Below are 18,274 nucleotides of genomic sequence, written 5' to 3'. Positions count from 1 at the left end.
AATCAAAGTATTCTCCATCACTGGCCACTACTTTCTCCCATCTTTCAGGCCGTGTGTGAATCCTGCATAGAAAAAATTGTTCATCTTTTGCAGCAATCCACGAATCGATCCAATTTGTGACTTCTTCATGAGTTCAGAAGTGTTGGTCAGCCAGGCCATGTGCCATTGATCTAAACAGGTGATAGTCAGAGGGAGCAATGACTGGAGAATATGGTGGGTGAGATAGGACTTCCCATTTTAACATTTCCAAGTATGTTTTGACCTCTTTTGCAACGTAGGGTTGAGCATTGTCATGCTGCAAAATTACTTTATCGTGCCTCTCGCTGTACTACGGCCGATTGTCTTTTAATGCTCTGCTCAAATTAATTAATTGCATTCAATAACGAGCACCTGTGATTGTTTCACTTGGTTTTAACACCTCAAGGTAGACGACACTGAGCTGGTCCCATCAAATGCAGATCATTATCTTAGAGCCGTGAATATTTGGTTTGGCCGTCAACGTGGAAGCATGGCTGGGATATCCCCCTGATTTTTTGCATTTAGGGTTATCGTAATGAACCCATTTTTCATCCCCCGTCACAATGTGATGCAGAAATCCCTTCTGTTTTTGCCTCTGAAGCAACTGTTCAAAAACACAAAAATTCCGTTGAACATCTCTTGGTTTCAGCTCACACAGGATCCAAGTTACTTCTTTCTGAATCATGCTCATAGCCTTGAGACAGTTTGATATGGCTTGCTGTGTCACTCCCACTAATCGTGCCAATTCTTCTTGAGTTTGACCCGAGTCTTCACTCGGCAATCTCTCCAATTCTGTATCTTCGAAAATATTCTCTCTTTCACCACTATGTCGGTTTATGACGTTAAAATCACCATTCTTGAAGCGTTCAAACCACTCACGAAACGTTCTTTCAATGCAGTCTGTGAAAATGCAGTACATTCTATGACAAATGTGTCCATTCTAGAATCTCTTATAGACAGCTCTTTAAATGGCTGGGCAGACTGACAACAGTGTCACAATACACTTTCTCCTTTACAGAATTTGTTCTCAACAATCACCCATAATTTGAAAAGAATAACAACATTCATAAATTTGAAGATTTATACTACCCATCACTTGGCCTCAGCGTGCCAATGAAAAGAGTGACGTACTTACCAATAAAAATCTTTGACCACAAAAAGAATTTAACTGATAACAGAATTACCTTCAAACACAATTGGAAATCATAGAATTCCTGAATATGAGTAGTAGTAGTAGTGTGTGTGTGTGTGTGTGTGTGTGTGTGTGTGTGTGAGTGTGTGAAGTCTAAATTGGCAAATCTAATTCGTGATACACTTACAGACACAGCATCTAAGGTGAAATTTATGGGAGATATATCTCAGCCCTTCAAAAACACATGTGTACAGCAAGGTGACTATCTACCTTCAATTCCTTTTAAGTGCGTTCTAGAAAAGCAATGAGAATTTGGAATGAAAAACTGAATGAATATAAGATTTCATCAACATGGTTGGCAAGAAGAAACATAAACACTAAAATAAACGGTCTTGCATTTGACAATGATTTTGCTATAATTTCTGAAAACATACTTTGGCAAAACACAGAATGTTAAAAAATTTAAGTATCTTGGGGGGATAATCCAAGAAAAGGTTTGGAAAATCCATTAGACAAGGAAGGAAACATATAACTAGAGCCCTTTACAATGAGAAATGCCTGTCTAAAAATGCAAAAATAAGGCACTGCAATACAGTAGTGTAGCCAGAATGTCCACATGCAAGCAAATATCTAGCATTAAACTACAATTCAGATAAATTAGAAATACTAGGTCACATCATTAGGAAAATATTAGGCCCACAAAAAACTATGAAATGTTAGACAGTTATCAAAAAATAGAAAACATATTGGAAGTAATGAGAAAAAGAAGACTGGTATTTTTCTATATTCAACTGACGGAAGTGTCTAAGGAAAAAATATTGATTATAATAGAGTGAAAAAAATGGATCTGAAGTCTGAACAGATGAAAGAGTGCTTGATGTAAAGAACAGTGAATAAGGAAATGAAAGTGGCACATGGCCCTTTGTTGACCCATCAGAGAAGAAAACAAAATAAATAAGAACCTTAAGAAATCATGTCAATGGTCATATTGCCACATTTTCTTCTGAGAAGATGTTCTATAACTGAATCGGTCGGAGCTGAAACGCATTAAGTCCATACAGGCACTTTTTTTTTTTTTTTTTTTTTTTTTTTTTATATTGTGAATTACTTGGACAAGATGCTTCAAACGACACCGAATAGCATTAAGTTAGCTTTCTACTTCTATGTTAAAACTCATACTGTAGATTAGGTGTGCAGAGGCAGAAAAGCATTAAATCACAGACGTATTACTTTTCAGCTCCGTGCCATTGTGTATGTTGGCAATGCTATTAAGTGCTGCTTCTCACGCAAATCTGTGGTTTCATAGTCATTCAATTGTTGTTTGATTGTCGAGCCGAAGTCAATGCCACACTATGTCGCTCAAAAGAAAGAGAAATGCTTCCACTCAAGAAAAACTTAATAAAACAAACCATTGCCAAAGCTATTGCTTATATTAGCTATAGTGGAAAACACATTGCAGGAAAGGAAACAGGAGAGAACTGCACATCAGTACAAACTTCTACAACATCAATAGTGACGATAATAAGCTTTATTTCCACTCTATCTTATTCCAATGCTGAAGTAGTTGTGGTGGTGTATCCTGTATTCTTTTCCAATATCTATCATGGAAGACTAGATTAAATGACAAACTTTTAAACAATCATATTGATTGTAGGTGCCAGAGAGGCTGTTTCGAGAGAATCGTTCACAAAGAGAAAATTGATATCCTTTCAAAATTTCAAGATGTCCCAAACAAAGATGCTCAAGCTTTGTACCTAATGGGCCTTATTGAAGCTTATGATGCCAAGAGGCGCAGACCTCAGAAATTAGATGGTGATAGAAAAAATAAGCATTGTTCCAGTTTTCGGTATTTTGTAATGTGTGGCTCATGTAGAGTGCAATTGTGTCAAAAAGCATTTCATAGTTTCCACTCCATTGGAAAGAAGCGAGTGTTCTCTGTAACTCACACATTAATAAATGGGAAACTGACACAAGATAAATGTGAGAAGAATGTGAAAGGAAATAAAATTCCTGAGAGTATCCTGAAAACAAAAGATGGACATATACAGTCTTTTCCTCTGAAGTCCTCACATTACGCTGGAAAGGAAATTCTGCACTCAAATTCGTGACTGCGTGTGAAAACAATGTATCAAATGTATTGTACCGAATATCCAGGTGTAGCTGTGAAATATGACTTCTACTGGCAGTTTTTTCATGAAAATTGCAATTATAAGTTCTGCAGACCACAGATGGATATTTGTTCTCTTTGTGAGGAGCTTAAAGAGAAATTAAGAAGTCCCCACCTCTGCAAAGCTTAGGGAGATTTGCAGAATCATCTTCGAACGAATCGAAAGTTTTACACATCCGTGAAGAAGCCAAGTCTCAGTGTCTTGAAAATGAAGAAACAGGTGCCACTGCTGCCTTTGACTATATGCAGAATTTGCCCTTACCAGAAATTCCCGTGCAAGAAGTATTTTATATGCGGCAACTATGGGTAAATGTGTTAAATATCCACAATTTGAAAGATGACAGCAACATGGTCTATCTTTATCATGAGGGTGATAGAAGAAAAGGTGTGAATGAGGGGTGCACTTTTCTATACCACTACATTAAAAACTACGTTCCAGACACAATCAAGCATCTCAGCCTCTTCTCAGGTGGATGTACTGGACAAAACCGAAATCACACAATGTTGAGAATGTATAGGACTGACTACAGTTGGTAGATTTGAGTCAATCACCCACATGTTTTCTGCATGTGGTCATTCATACATACCATGTAATAGAAATTTTGGGGTATTCAAAAATAGAATAAAAAATTGTGAAAGAGTTTATATTGCAAAAGAATATGTTGAATTAATATCAAACAGCGGAAAAAATGTGGAAGTTCATGTTGCAGAGTGCACTGAAATCACTGATAAGACATAAGAGGCAGGCATTTTCTCTCTTAAAATTCAAGCAATTCAAGTACTGCAACAACAAGATTGGAGAGGTTGAAGTGTCTGTTTACATCAGCTCTCCTGTTATACACAGATTCTTTCTGGGAAAGTCATGGTCGCTGCCTTATCTTACCATGCCATCTGAAAAGTTATACAAGAGCAAAAGTTCCCATAAACTTCAAAAAGATACAGGACATTGGAAAGTTAGTGAAATATGTCCCTCACGATGCGATGGAATTTTATGAGAACATTCTAAAGTGGCCAATTATCAGAACTCTGAGTGAATCTTTCTGTCCCTAATAGTTATGTGTGCGTGTTTCTTCATGAATTTAAATTATATTCAGTCATAGTAATAATACATTTTGTAATTAATATTACTGTTGTCCATTAATATGTATTCAATAAACACACGATTAATATACCATATTAAATTTATTAATCAATACAGGTTGTGAATTTACTAGTAACTGCATGGTGAAAAGCATTAAGTCCATTTTTTAAAAACAAAAATAAATGTGGATGAAACATTCATATTGTATTTTCACTAACAAAAATTACATTCTAATATATTATTTTATAGATAATAGAAGTTAAATCAATATTTATTTGGCTTAGATACATCTATACAGTCTTTTCCTTCCCCTGAAAAACTGTGAAAATTGACTTAATGCCTTTCAACTCCGACCGATTCAATTGTCAAACTGACTCATTCCATATCTTAGCAAAAAGTCACCAAACAAGCAAATAGCTAACTAATTTTGTTTTTAAAAAATCAACTGAATATCACAAATATTATAAAAACTGAAAAAGATGTTCTCTGTGATATTACAACCTGAGAAAAAACAGAATAGATGTTCTTATTTACATACCTCACGTTTGTTAAGAATAATGTTTGGTATGACACGTGGCAATGTCTGTCCTAACACAGGAAGTAAATAATCACTTAAATTGTCTTTCTCCGGTATCTCTGCCAGTAACGGCTGGCTCTCATGCTGTTTTGATGTATCCACAAAACAGCGAACTAACACTTCCTTTCGAAATGCAGGTGGTAATGACCTAGAATGAGAAATACATATTATTAAATAGGTGGCTTATCCTTGCACAAGTTGCTTACAGCCAAAAAAGAGACCAAATTTAAAATTCACAGGAACTAAAAAGGGAGCTTAATACCTGTATTCTGGACCTACAAGTCAGGGGTAAGTGATGTTGAAAGTCCACGATGATGACAATGACACACAGATATAAGATTACGGAAGAGAATGAACTGTTCAACCTTAAGCCACAACTAATATAAATACAATTCCAAGAAATACATTACAACTTTATTGTACTGAAATTCATAAATTGATTCCTACTGGGTCTGGTTCTAAACCATCATCCAGGGAAATAGAAGAAACAACATGACTTATACATGCCACAGTTGAATGCCATACTACAGTATAAATTACAACAATTACCAAATGCTCATAGTGGGTCAATGTGACTCTCTCAACTAGAACAGAAAGACTGAATCACTGAGTGAAGAGATGACCGTCAAAATTAAAAAAACAAAGAAACAAACAATTGGGATCACAAAAATACAACAACATGACAAAGCTCAGGAATACAGAAACAGCAAAGGAATAACTTAACTGAATCTTTGAATCACCTCTCAGTTCAGAACTCATTTACATAGGCATTCACTCACAAAATACCAATGTAGGTTCCTCGCACAGCGTACTACTTAAGTGTGATTGTCCAACATAATCCTGTTCATGTACAGTGCATAGTTCTAGTGTGTCTGAACTGTTATGAATGACTATGGAAATTATAGAACAATCTGATGCCAGCACATGTGTTACTCCTCACAGAAAACTCCAATGATACTCGATTATCGCCAAGACCACGAATCAGCTGGTTCTAAACAGCAAACAAAAACAAATCTGAAATATTAAACTACATTTAAAAATACTTTACTACCACCTGACCACGGCAAAAACACAAAAATGAGTCCACTAAAATAAGCTCTCCTAGTATTTAAACCACTCTAAGTAAACCACGCATCATGCCCCGAGTAAAATTTATAGGGTGACAATTATTGAACTATATGGAATAAAATCGTCATAACTTCTGAACGGTTTGTGTTAGGACATTCAAACTGCGCAGTTGGCCATGGAGCATGATGGGAATTAGTATGCGCATTATGGTTTGGTCTAGCAACAAAGTCCACTTTCATTTGGATGTGTTTGTCAATAAGCAAAATCGCTGCATTTGGGGGACTGATAATCCGCATTTCGTGATTGAGAAGTCTCTTCACCCTCAACAGGTGACTGTGTGATGTGCAGTGTCCAGTCACGGAATAATCAGTGTGATATTCCTTGATGGCACGGTGACTACTGATGGTACATGAAGGTTTTGGAAGATGATTTCATCCCCATTGCCCAAAGTGACCATGATTTCGACAACATGTTGTTCATGCAAGACAGAGTTTGACCCTATCAAAGCAGGAGAATGTTTTATATCCTGGAGGAGCACTATGGGGAGCTCATTCAGGCTCTGGCATGGACCTCAACTGGCTGCTGTAGTCTTTGGAGCTGAAGGCAAGTGACTCATTTTTGTGGGATTGAGCTGAAAACAGCCATTCAGGTGTAAATTGACAGCATTGCCATTTCGACACTTCAGTGGGTCATGCAAAATTTCACTATTGGTCTGCACTCTGTACCACATCATCGGCAATGATAGCAGCCATATCGAACATGTCATAACCTAAATCCGAACATCTGTACCAAAGTTTACACGTTGAATAAAGTGTGCATGATGTAGTTCACAACTAATTTACGTATTTTTTCATGTAATTCAATAATTGTCAGCCTGTATATTATGTTTTACACAAATACACTATAGAATAAGCACCTTTGTTTGAGTGTACACATGGAGACACACTTATGGAACAAATTCCCATATGTTTGGAAAAGAGAATATATCACTTCTGTTTCTATGAAAATTAAGTCAAGGGATTCATGAGACTGAAACACCAGTGGCTATAATATCTTTTACTGCTCGACCCCAGAGGATGTTTTAATCTCAAACATGATGCGTTTCTGCAAGGAAATGAACTTCCTCTCAAAGAATCACCAGATATTCTGATAACACCATTCATATGAAGCAGAATTCCCTTTTCCTAAATACCTTAAGCAGGTAAACAGGTAGATTCTGTCTTCCTAAATTATCAATCTGTCAACTGAGACATGATCATTTGATGCAGCTCCTCATATCTAGGATTGCCTCAAAGAATTTTTGACTCACAGAGACCAGTTCCTTATGCTACATAGCAAATTGTTAACAAAAATGGAAATAACACCAGATAAACCACAAAAGAAGCATATTAAGATACCTAATGGTCTCAATATCCACGAATGGCTTATCAGGTAAAGTCTGCAGGATTCTCAGATTTTTCTGTGAAGATACTATTATCTGTTGGAAAGTGTCACTACTTGGGTGATTGTCTAGAAATGCAGAGTGATTTTGTCACTGTTTACATTTGATGAACTGATAAAACAACTTTCCATAAATGTGAATGCTGACCAGAAGCTTTCCTTACATCTGGATAAATGCAAAACTGTGCAAAGAACATGAGTAACAACCCAGTAGTAGTAGTAGTAGTAGTAGTAGGAGGAGGAGGAGGAGGAGGAGGAGGAGGAGGAGCAGCAGCAGCAGCAGCAGCAGCAGCAGCAGCATGTGATGAATGTCATATTGTTTGCACAAGTATTACGACAAAATAAATTAGCACAATGAACATGTGGAATAAGTGCTAGGGAAGGATACTTGGTGACAATCTGTTGGGAGAATCCTGTAAAAAAATATGTTAAGTGAACTATAAGCAGAATTACTGAACTTAATTCCAAACCAGTCCTGTTCAGGAGGCGGCTAGGAGAGCATGGCACTCAAGCTCACTCGCTATTGGGAAATGAGATTTCATAATAAAATGGGGCAGTTAGATGTCACAGCATGGTGCAGTGAAAGTGCTGTTTTCAGAGGAATGCCGATGTGTTGGGTTTTCCATAGCCTTATGTGCAAGGGCATATGCTTGCAGTGCCATGCTTAAAGTGGAAAGCAGCTCATTTTGAATCAATGAAAATTAGCACGATGGCCAGGTTAGGAACTTCAAAGCTAAGGTCAGACATATCAACAACAGTTTATAACACGACAGTGCACAGCTACAGCTACAACCCTGATGTTTAGCATGACAGGCAGTTGCATGGGAAGTTTCAAACAAAATAAGTCTCATAGACTTGCACAAAAATTTTCCTCAACATTGATTTCCACGACTTTACAAGTTTGCAGCTACAATTATGTCAATTTTTGAATCTACACTGAGCAGTGCTTGTAAAATGGCCCAAAAAATAAGTAGGGTTCATTGACATCCAGTGTTTTCAAGGTTAAAGTGGGAATAAAATAGTTACGAAATACAAATTTATGTCAATTTAAACTACATTCATTATAAAGTTGCAACAGTCGTAAAAAAAGAGCAAGTTTCATAATTAGCGGCCCCATTTTCTTTGTTTCATCAATTTAAAAAATGTAACTATCATTTCATTGTCATTTCTCATCAATGCAACAGTTTGAGAAAATAAATCTGCTGTGAAAGGCATTAATTAGCCACCACAGAGTGTACAGGTACATGGAACTAACATTAGCAGCTGTAGAACAGACATGTTGACAAGTTTCTCATGTGGAACTACCTTGTTCAGATCCCCCTCCCCCCTCACCATCACATGCTGTGTGCTGGCCAATGGCTCACTTCTGTGATGTGAGCATAAGTTAGCTAGCACAAGCAGATTGATGAACATATATAAATGACCTAGTAGATAGTGTCGGAAGTTCCATGCGGCTTTTTGCGGATGATGCTGTAGTATACAGAGAAGTTGCAGCTTTAGAAAATTGCAGCGAAATGCAGGAAGATCTGCAGCGGATAGGCACTTGGTGCAGGGAGTGGCAACTGACCCTTAACATAGACAAATTTAATGTGTTGCGAATACATAGAAAGAAGGATCCTTTATTGTATGATTATATGATAGCGGAACAAACACTGGTAGCAGTTACTTCTGTAAAATATCTGGGAGTACGTGTGCAGAAAGATTTGAAGTGGAATGACCATATAAAATTAATTGTTGGTAAGGCGGGTGCCAGGTTGAGATTCATTGGGAGAGTCCTTAGAAAATGTAGTCCATCAACAAAGGAGGTGGCTTGCAAAACACTCATTCGGCCTATTCTTGAGTATTGCTCATCAGTGTGGGATCCGTACCAGGACGGGTTGACAGAGGAGATAGAGAAGATCCAAAGAAGAGCGGCGCGTTTCGTCACAGGGTTATTCGGTAAGCATGATAGCGTTATGGAGATGTTTAGCAAACTCAAGTGGCAGACTCTTCAAGAGAGGCGGTCTGCATCGCAGTGTAGCTTGCTGTCCAGGTTTCGAGAGGGTGCGTTTCTGGATGAGGTATCGAATATATTGCTTCCCCCTACTTATACCTCCCGAGGAGATCATGAATGTAAAATTAGAGAGATTTGAGCGCGCACGGAGGCTTTCTGGCAGTCGTTCTTCCCGCGAACCATAAGCGAGTGGAACAGGAAAGGGAAGTAATGACAGTGGCACGTAAAGTGCCCTCCGCCACAAACCGTTGGGTGGCTTGCAGAGTATAAAAGTAGTTGTAGATGTAGGGTTGTTCTAAACTACTGCTACACTGTTAGAATTCTTTCAGTGTCGTACATCAGGACTCCACAGCCTTGTTGCTTGGATCTCAACAAATCAATATAGTCTACAGAAAAGTGTAACAGAGGTGTTTAGGCGATAAATGGGAACTAAGGGAAGAAAGGAGATATTTTCATGAAATACTGTTGCATAAAGAGAACCAGTACTTGAGGGGCACTGAGCCACAGTTTTGTTGCATCAATTACATGTATAATGCAAGAACCAAAAGAATATGATAAGAAAAACTAGAGCACATATGGTGGCATACAGACATTTACTCCTCACTGTTGAGAGAATTGAATGGAGCAGGGAGAGGTTAATATTGGAAAAAAAATACCCACTGCCTTACACTGTACATAATTAAAAACAGGGACCACTGATGGATAAATTTTAGGACTGAATTACCTTGTGCTATGAAAAGAGAACCCTACTTAATTCAAAGAACAAATTGTGGTCAAGAGTTGGAACACAATTACCACTTTACATTTTTAAAAACCTGTAGTCTGGCACACCAGACTAAACTGTTCAGATATGCTTAACTTGCAAAGTAATGAATACATAGTGACAACTGAAAATTTGTGACTGACTGGGATTCAAACTAATTTTTTCAGTTAATACATATCCTTTGCAGCAGCTTAAGCCATGGTCCTCCACTGTTCCCATTCTCTCAGAGTTGCTATTCCCACATAACCTATGGGACATCTGTTACTAGTGTTCAGGAATTATAAATACAAACACTAGTGACAATGGAAGTTTGAGTCAGGTCTGCAGGCATACTCAGATAGCCTAAAAGTTGCTGTGATTGCTTGTGATAAACAGGAAATCTGTATTCAGGTCCAACAAAAATTTTCAACTGTCACTACATATCCATCATTTTACATTTCCTTCAGCAGGCACTGTAAGTACCATCAAAAAGACATTTGTTTCAGAAAAATAACTCCTAGGAAGATCAGGTTACTAGAGACTAATGATTATGATAGCTATGATTGTGTTTCTATCAAACTATTAAATTTTGTCCTGACTTAATAGAGCTAACCTTAAGTTATGTTTGAAATTCACTACTATCTTAGGGAACACTTCTGGGCAGATTTCAATCTGCTGCAGAAAATCCCGACAAAACTAGAGATAAGCAAACTATCTTCCTTTACAGACCTATTTAATTCATCCTAATTTTTAAACATCTTCTGAGAAAATGATCCACGATAAAATAATACATTTCTGAGCGCAAAAGATTGTCCACAGAGAGAGACATACAACATTTAGAGAGAATTCCTGGCACAGAAAAACAAGAAAAAATATCCTGTTGGGATGTTCTGTGATCCTTTGGGTGTGGGCTACAAAATTCTACTTGACAAACTAAAAAATTATACTAGAGGTTGAAAATAGCACTTCAGTTGTAAATTTCTTTTATTATCATGACCAGTTTCGGGCTCTCATAAGCCCATCCACAGGTGTCGCACTGGAAGTAACAAGAGGCGGGAGATAATTTTCACATGCCACAACATACATATATAAGAACAAAAAAATTTTAAAATACTTTTAAAAAACATTTAAAAAAATATTTTGAAACCGCCTGTCGGGCTAGGTGCTGAGAAACCTATAGCAATGCGAATATGACACCATACAGTCCTATGGACAACTGCCTGGTAGGGAAATATACAAATAATAGCAGGAAACTTACACTGTGCTGTGGCCCCCAAGTGCCGCGGTGGATGTGTACTAGATGCGGTGTGCTACCTATGAGCACAGAACAGGGAGTAGCGGATACAAACAAGGTAGCAAATTGGTAAACCAGAGTGACTAGAGTGCTGCCATCTATTGATGGAGAGAAGAACGCAGGGCCACTAGCCCGGCCATTCATTCACAATTTGAATTAGTGGTTTACATTTAAAATGAATAAAAATAATTACATAAAAAATACATGAAATAAGTTAAAAGTGCATTATGCATAGTAAAGGAGTGTATTGAACACTTCGATACAGAACTGTGGTAAAACTGAGTGGAAGCTGTGATATAAGATTATTATATAAACCGTAAAGTGCAGTGAAACTTTTCTTTTACATGAGTGGCAAGCAAGTTTTAAATTTAGTGGGGATATATAAGTGGCAACATGGAACAACATGCCACAGTCATCAGATAAAAAAACATACACATGTGCCACTTCTATTTACAAGCTCTAACTATTGATCAACGGGGAAAGTAAAGAAAACTTACAGTCTATGCTGTCCAAAAGTAATATGCCAAGTAATAGCTAGCAGCAATAGCCTAAAAGTACACATTAAAAGTGGGGTCAATTTAAAACCTACTAATCAACAGTAGACAACTAATTGAGAATTACATGAGAAGACCTGAGACCCATTTTACATCATGAAGGAAAGGTAATTTTGTAATTAGTGAGGGCACAGATAATGCCACAGCACTATAATGCGCCATAGTCATAGGATAAAATGAAAAACATGTGAAGTATATTATTAAGAGAGGTCAATTTTACAGCTATGTAAAATGAACTAGGTGGACCTTGCAGACCTCACTATAGGAAACGTGCATATGCCATACATTCGTTAAGCCTATTGAAGGCTGCAAAAATTATGTCAGAAAAACACTGACCCAATTAAGAACTAAACATGTATGGTGTACAGTAATCGGGGACCAGAAAGAGAAGGCAATGAGGCTGGGTGCTGATTCAAAAAAGAAATGTTATTCGGCAGGACTGCGTGCTTAAGCGCAGTTTGCTCGTTCAAAGTGCCAGACAGATCACGAAAAATGCTGCGGATGATTTCTATTTCTTCTAGAATGTTTAAAACTGGGCCCTTGCGTTGAATATGTAGTATTCTGCAATTTGTGTTTATACTTTAAATGGAATGGTTATGATCCTTCAGCTGGTTAGTGAGAACGGATTTGGAATTGCTAAGATCCTCATGCTCTCTGAACCGTATGTTAAAGGAGCGGCCAGTTTGGCTTATGTATGTGGAAGGGCACTAACTACACTGTATGTAATAGATGCCCGATTGTGCGTAGCAATTGTCTTCTCTGGTTTCGTGGTGCTTCAATAGATGCCCGACCTTATGCAGGGTGTAGAAGGCAGGTAAATCCTCTCTTTTCTAAGCCATTTGTCAATCCTGTCAGATATAACATCTACATATGGGATCCTGCAAGAAACTTTTTTTAGCATTATCAATATTAGTATATGACAGGGTAGACCCGTACAGATCGTTGGAAGCGCCTTTTGATTGCGTTGGCTGATGAACATCAACAACAATTGGCTGGTAGCCATTAGCATGTGCTATGACTTTAATGGTATCCAAATCACACTGGTAATTCTCTTTTGAGAGAGGGACTCTGGCCACATGGTAAAGCATAGCACGAAGAGCTGCCATTTTTTGCTGCTTTGGGTGGACTGAAGCACAACGAATAATAGAACTAGTCATACTTGGGTTTCTAAATATGTTAAAATGAACATTACTGTCCTGTAACGAAATTTCTGGGTCTAAAAATGGGAGAGTAAAGCCAGAGTGGTATTCTATCATACACTGAATCTTGGGGTGCATTTTTGTTAAAGTAATGTTGAAATAGTTGCAGCTGGGCGTCGGTCCCGTTATATAAAAGTATGATGTCATCGATGTATCTTTTGTAGCATACTACTCTTTGAAGGTGTTGTGGGTGGGTTGAAATAAAAATTATGTTCAATGTGATTGATGTAAATATTAGCTATTATACTGGCAATGGGGGATCCCATGACCAACCCGTCAGTTTGCCCATATACGGTGTCTTTGAAGACAAAGTAATTATGGTCCAGTACAATTCTGAGCAGATGAAGGAATTCATTAATTTTTTGTGAATCTAGATGAGAGAGCATCTGTAAGTTGTACTCAATCTTTAATGGGGATATTTGTGTACATGATTATGATGTCAAGACTTGCTAGATTTGTATCACTGGTTACAGTTACATGTTTGAGGTGTGTAATTAACTCCTCTCTGTTCTTGATGGCATGATCATCATGGAAAAAAATAATGCTTACTGAGGAAACTTTGCAATTCCTTAGTCAATGAGTAATCTGGGGCATTAATAGCGTTGATAAGTGGCTTTAAAGAAGCCTATGGCTTATGAAGTTCGACAACGCTCCTGAAAGTGGGCGCTCTCGGATTCATCGGTATTAAAGTAGTTTTAAGAAATGGGGTGAATAACACGTCTGTTTCTCTAAGCGCCTTCTTAATTTCCATGAGAAACTTAGCTGTGGGGTTAAATGAGTATGTTTTGAACATAAGGCTGGAGAGGAAGTCCTGTGCTTTTCGTATGCAATAGGCCTTGTATAAAACTACTGATGTGTGGCCTCTTGCCACTCTGGTTTACCAATCTGCTATCTCATTCGCATCCACTACTCCCTGTTCTGCGCTCATAGGTAACACACTGTGCCTAGTACATGTACATCACAGCACTTGGGGGCCACAGCACAGTGTAAGTGTCCTGCTATTATCTGTGTATTTCCTACCCAGACAGTTGTCCGTAGTACTGTCTGGTGTCATTTTCGCATTGACATAGATTTCACCGCACCTAGCAAGTCCGGTGGTTTCAAAATGTTTTTTAAAACTTTTTAAAAACTTTATGAAAATTTTTTGTTTTTTATACGGGTTGTGGCATGTGAAAATTATCTCCCACCTCGTGCTATTTCCAGTGTGACACCTGAGGATGGGCTTATGAGAGCCCAAAACTGGTCATGATAATAAAAGAAATTTACAATTGAAGCGGTATTTTCAACCTCTGGTATAATGCTCAGTTGTGGATGTTCTTCCAACAGGATTGTTTGTAATAAAATATTATAACATTAATGACACCCTTCTTGCATGAAACAAGTTTTACTTCGTAACAGAAAGCAGATCAAACTGTCTCACAGCAATGAAACTGGTCTCAGAAATAGAGACCATAACATGTAGTGCCCCATGGAGCGATACTGGATCTCCTCTTGTTCTTAACTGACTTAAATTATCTTTCAATGACTTTAAGGGGCAACTCAAAGCTTATAATATTTACTGACCACATAAGCATCCTAATCAATGGATCAAACAAAACATTTCCATACATCACCCAAATGATAAACAAACAGGCCTACAATTGTTTCACAACAAACATTCTAAATCTTCGTATCAAAAATTCATAACATGCCATTTCTAACAAGTAAAATGTCTTGCCAGAACCAAATGTTCACATGAATGGTCATACACTGAATGAAAAACTGTGTGCAAAATTCTTTGGAGTTCATTTGGATACCCACCCACCCACCTGTCTACTACAGCCAGCAGGTGATCAGTAAGAATATTGCATTAAGTAGATAATTCAGAAGACTGTACATCTTTCAGAATCCTTTTTAAGGATCTACATTTACTCCTTAATGGCTTTTGTTGCTGATAATAAAAATCAGTTTCAGCTGAATTGGATTTATGCAGTCATAACACAAGACACAAAAATAATTTTCATGTAGATTTTGCCTCCATGCCTAGGATCCAGAATGGACCAAAGGTATTAAACAAACTCCTGTCTAATAAAACAAGAAATTTGGAATTCTACTATATCAAACAAAAGTTAAAAAAATGCCTTACCAGCAACTTCTTCACCAAATTATCTTATTACCTCAATTCAAGGATTGAGAATTGTCCGTAGTAAATAGTAGTGTTTTTTGTAAATCTGCATGACAAGTAATAGGGTACTGTAAACAGATTTCTTTTGTTAAGGATGAAGCCAACTACTTTCTTTGAAAATACTAGTGTATTCATGTAAATATTATGCTACCAATTACAGATAAGAAATCTCTGTTTGATGTCATCGAGGAAGCAGTAGCTTTCCCTATAATTTACAAGTTTTGACAATGTGGTGTAAATGTTAAATTTCACACGATGATTGGCTTTGTTAAGGTTTACCCTGACTTGTCCCACATTCCTGATGGTTCTCCTCTTTGAAGCGCTCTATGTAACAAAAGTAATTAATTAATTAATTAATTAATTGTGAGTATATATGTAAATGTAGCTGTGGATACATGGGGGTTATCAGTCTTACTGTTACTATGTGACCGTCTGATTAATGAACTTCAAATCTACCCTATTTGCTGAGCACAGTTGAAGATTTTTTACATCAGATCTGTGTACATTTGTGTTCCTTTTTTTGCATAGTACTGCATACAAAAATGTAGCTGAAATTAGATATAAATAGTACAGTCCACCTATACACTCACTATAGAATTTGCAATTTTACATGGAATCTGAACCAAAGTCCAACTCTTCAGTTGGCCCAAACAAAGTTTTCATGTGGAAGACAAATTTTGGATCAGATAACTTTCTTTTTGATAACAACAAACCAAATCCCTGACATTTAGGCAATGAAACTGTTTCTCTTGGAGTCACCAAAATGACACACTAATGTATACAAAAGTGAAAGGAATATTTAAAACAATAACCGAGTCAATGTAATTGAAGTACTTGTATACATCAGCAATGAAACACAATCTAATAAACTACCTTGAAGTACTGGTGTCTAAAAGGACTTTAGTTTCTGATTCAGCTTCAGCACTGGAAGAAGCCATCTCATTTTGCAGTCTGCTTGAGGTTTCTGCAGGTTCCGCACCACAAGTGCTTCCAACTCGAGTCCATTCAGCATCAGTGTCAGTAAGGCTGATAGGTAACTCATCATCTTCATCTTGCAATGCACTACAGTCATCTTTAGTTTCTACATCCAAGATCTCAAAACACTCCGGTGTCCCACTATGGGATGTTGAGGTAGTTAGAATTCCAGCCAGATCAGATCCTGGTGTAGTAACATTAGAAACATCTACATTTGCAGCTGCAAATTTGGAGTCCATTGTCCACAGCCTTTGGAGCTCTTGTTTTTCTTGGTCCATAAGTGATAACTGCTCCTTAAGTTGTTCAACTTCCATTGCCTGTGCATAATGAAAGTAGATACTTAAGAGTACTCTGAAACCAAGTTCATGAGACATTTGGAAAGTAAGGTTACAACATGCCTGTAGCTCGGAGCATATTTGTTGGAGCAATATTAGTACTCCTAAGTAAAGAGCAGTACTTAGCACACAAAACAAGTAGTGTTGGGGCCAACAGATTCAGCATTTGTGTGAATGTTGTGCATAAACATTAACACAGCAATTCTCGATTCCACCTAGTATGGAGTTTACTCCCTCATCAGCAATCTTGCTAACACACAACATAAGAAGCCCCTTTACATTTTGCACAAAATTGAGACTATTTACAATAAATTAATGTCACATAGCAAATTGCAAAGTAGATAGATAATTAAAATATGGCTGAATAAATATCCATGATAACCAGAGTATTAGGATATTGTCTATTTTGGCTGAGAAAGTTGCTAATGCAACCTTTGATACCAACTCAATATATAAAGACTTGCTGAGTCATCAAAAAAAAGAAAGAAAGAGAGAGAGAGAATGACTGTCACATGTACTACTTTTTGCACAATAATATTGTACCAAACACTGCAACTGTTTTGACGGGATATTTAGGAAGATCAAGTCCTTAGTACTAATGTAGCACCCAGCAGTCCGTTTTCTCTTTCTTTCTTTTTTCTCCCTTTAAGGTAACATTTTTCAACAGACAAGGAAGACAGTTGAAGGAGTGGCAGTGCCACAGATATACAGAACTTTATACCAAATTCTTGGAACTTCATGACAATCTCTTGACAGAGGGGGAGAAGAAACAAAACTTAATACCAAATGCTTGGAGCATAATGACAATCTATTGAGAGGGGGGAAAAAAAGTTCTATTCCTGCCCAGCTGACAAGTTTTGGAAGTAAATATGCAATTTTCTGGGTAAAAAATATGTTGTAACCTCACTTTACAAACATGCCTCTTAGATACACAGCTGTTACATAACATACAAAATAAACATTTTACATAATACAATAACACATATTTCAATATCTATATGACTGCTTTCAGATAACAGTATTTGAATTATACAGCTTACACTAAAAGTTTACATTCTTCAAATGTAAAATAATTGTACCTCATGAACCCTAAAACTGTATGCAGTTTGACATTTCAAATTTTTAGAAGTGAGGAGCAAACTTGTAAGTTCGATGTGTATGCACAAAAATCTACCCCAAAACAGAAAACACATTTTATGGGACATTTAAGTACAAAGGAGTTCAAAGACAAAAGAACAAGGCTGGGTGGTTAGCTGACTGTAATTCACATCTAATCATCTCTCAATAAAAGATCATTCAGGAAACTAAATGGCTTAATATCATGCCCAATCATAATAGGAGTTCTATACATAATCATGGTATATTACTTTGCTCTTTTGTCACCATATACAATGGGCACAACACGTTAAACATCACATTAACAAGCTTAATTTGGAAATGAAAGATGAAAAGAAATCACTAGGTGAATTGGAAATTTTATTTGTCTTGTGTTCAAAAGTAGAAGTCACAATGTCACACTCAGGTTTTCGAGTTTG

At 37.2% G+C, this 18,274-nt stretch overlaps 1 protein-coding gene across 1 annotated transcript in view; it reads right to left on the bottom strand.

The window, feature by feature from the left end:
- The window catches only part of LOC126251847 (RAB11-binding protein RELCH homolog), a 121,964-nt gene that overhangs the window by 82,378 nt on the left and 21,312 nt on the right, over positions 1-18,274 (bottom strand). Inside the window, exons 5-6 of the mRNA XM_049952523.1 lie at positions 16,303-16,721; positions 4,937-5,123 (exon numbers count right to left, since the gene is read on the bottom strand). Coding sequence (XP_049808480.1) covers positions 4,937-5,123; positions 16,303-16,721 — 606 coding nt within the window. The remainder of the gene's footprint in view (positions 1-4,936; positions 5,124-16,302; positions 16,722-18,274) is intronic.

Source organism: Schistocerca nitens, chromosome 4, assembly GCF_023898315.1.
Source record: "Schistocerca nitens isolate TAMUIC-IGC-003100 chromosome 4, iqSchNite1.1, whole genome shotgun sequence".
Taxonomy (NCBI): Eukaryota; Metazoa; Arthropoda; class Insecta; order Orthoptera; family Acrididae; genus Schistocerca; species Schistocerca nitens.
This window is presented reverse-complemented; position numbering and strand designations above follow the sequence as displayed.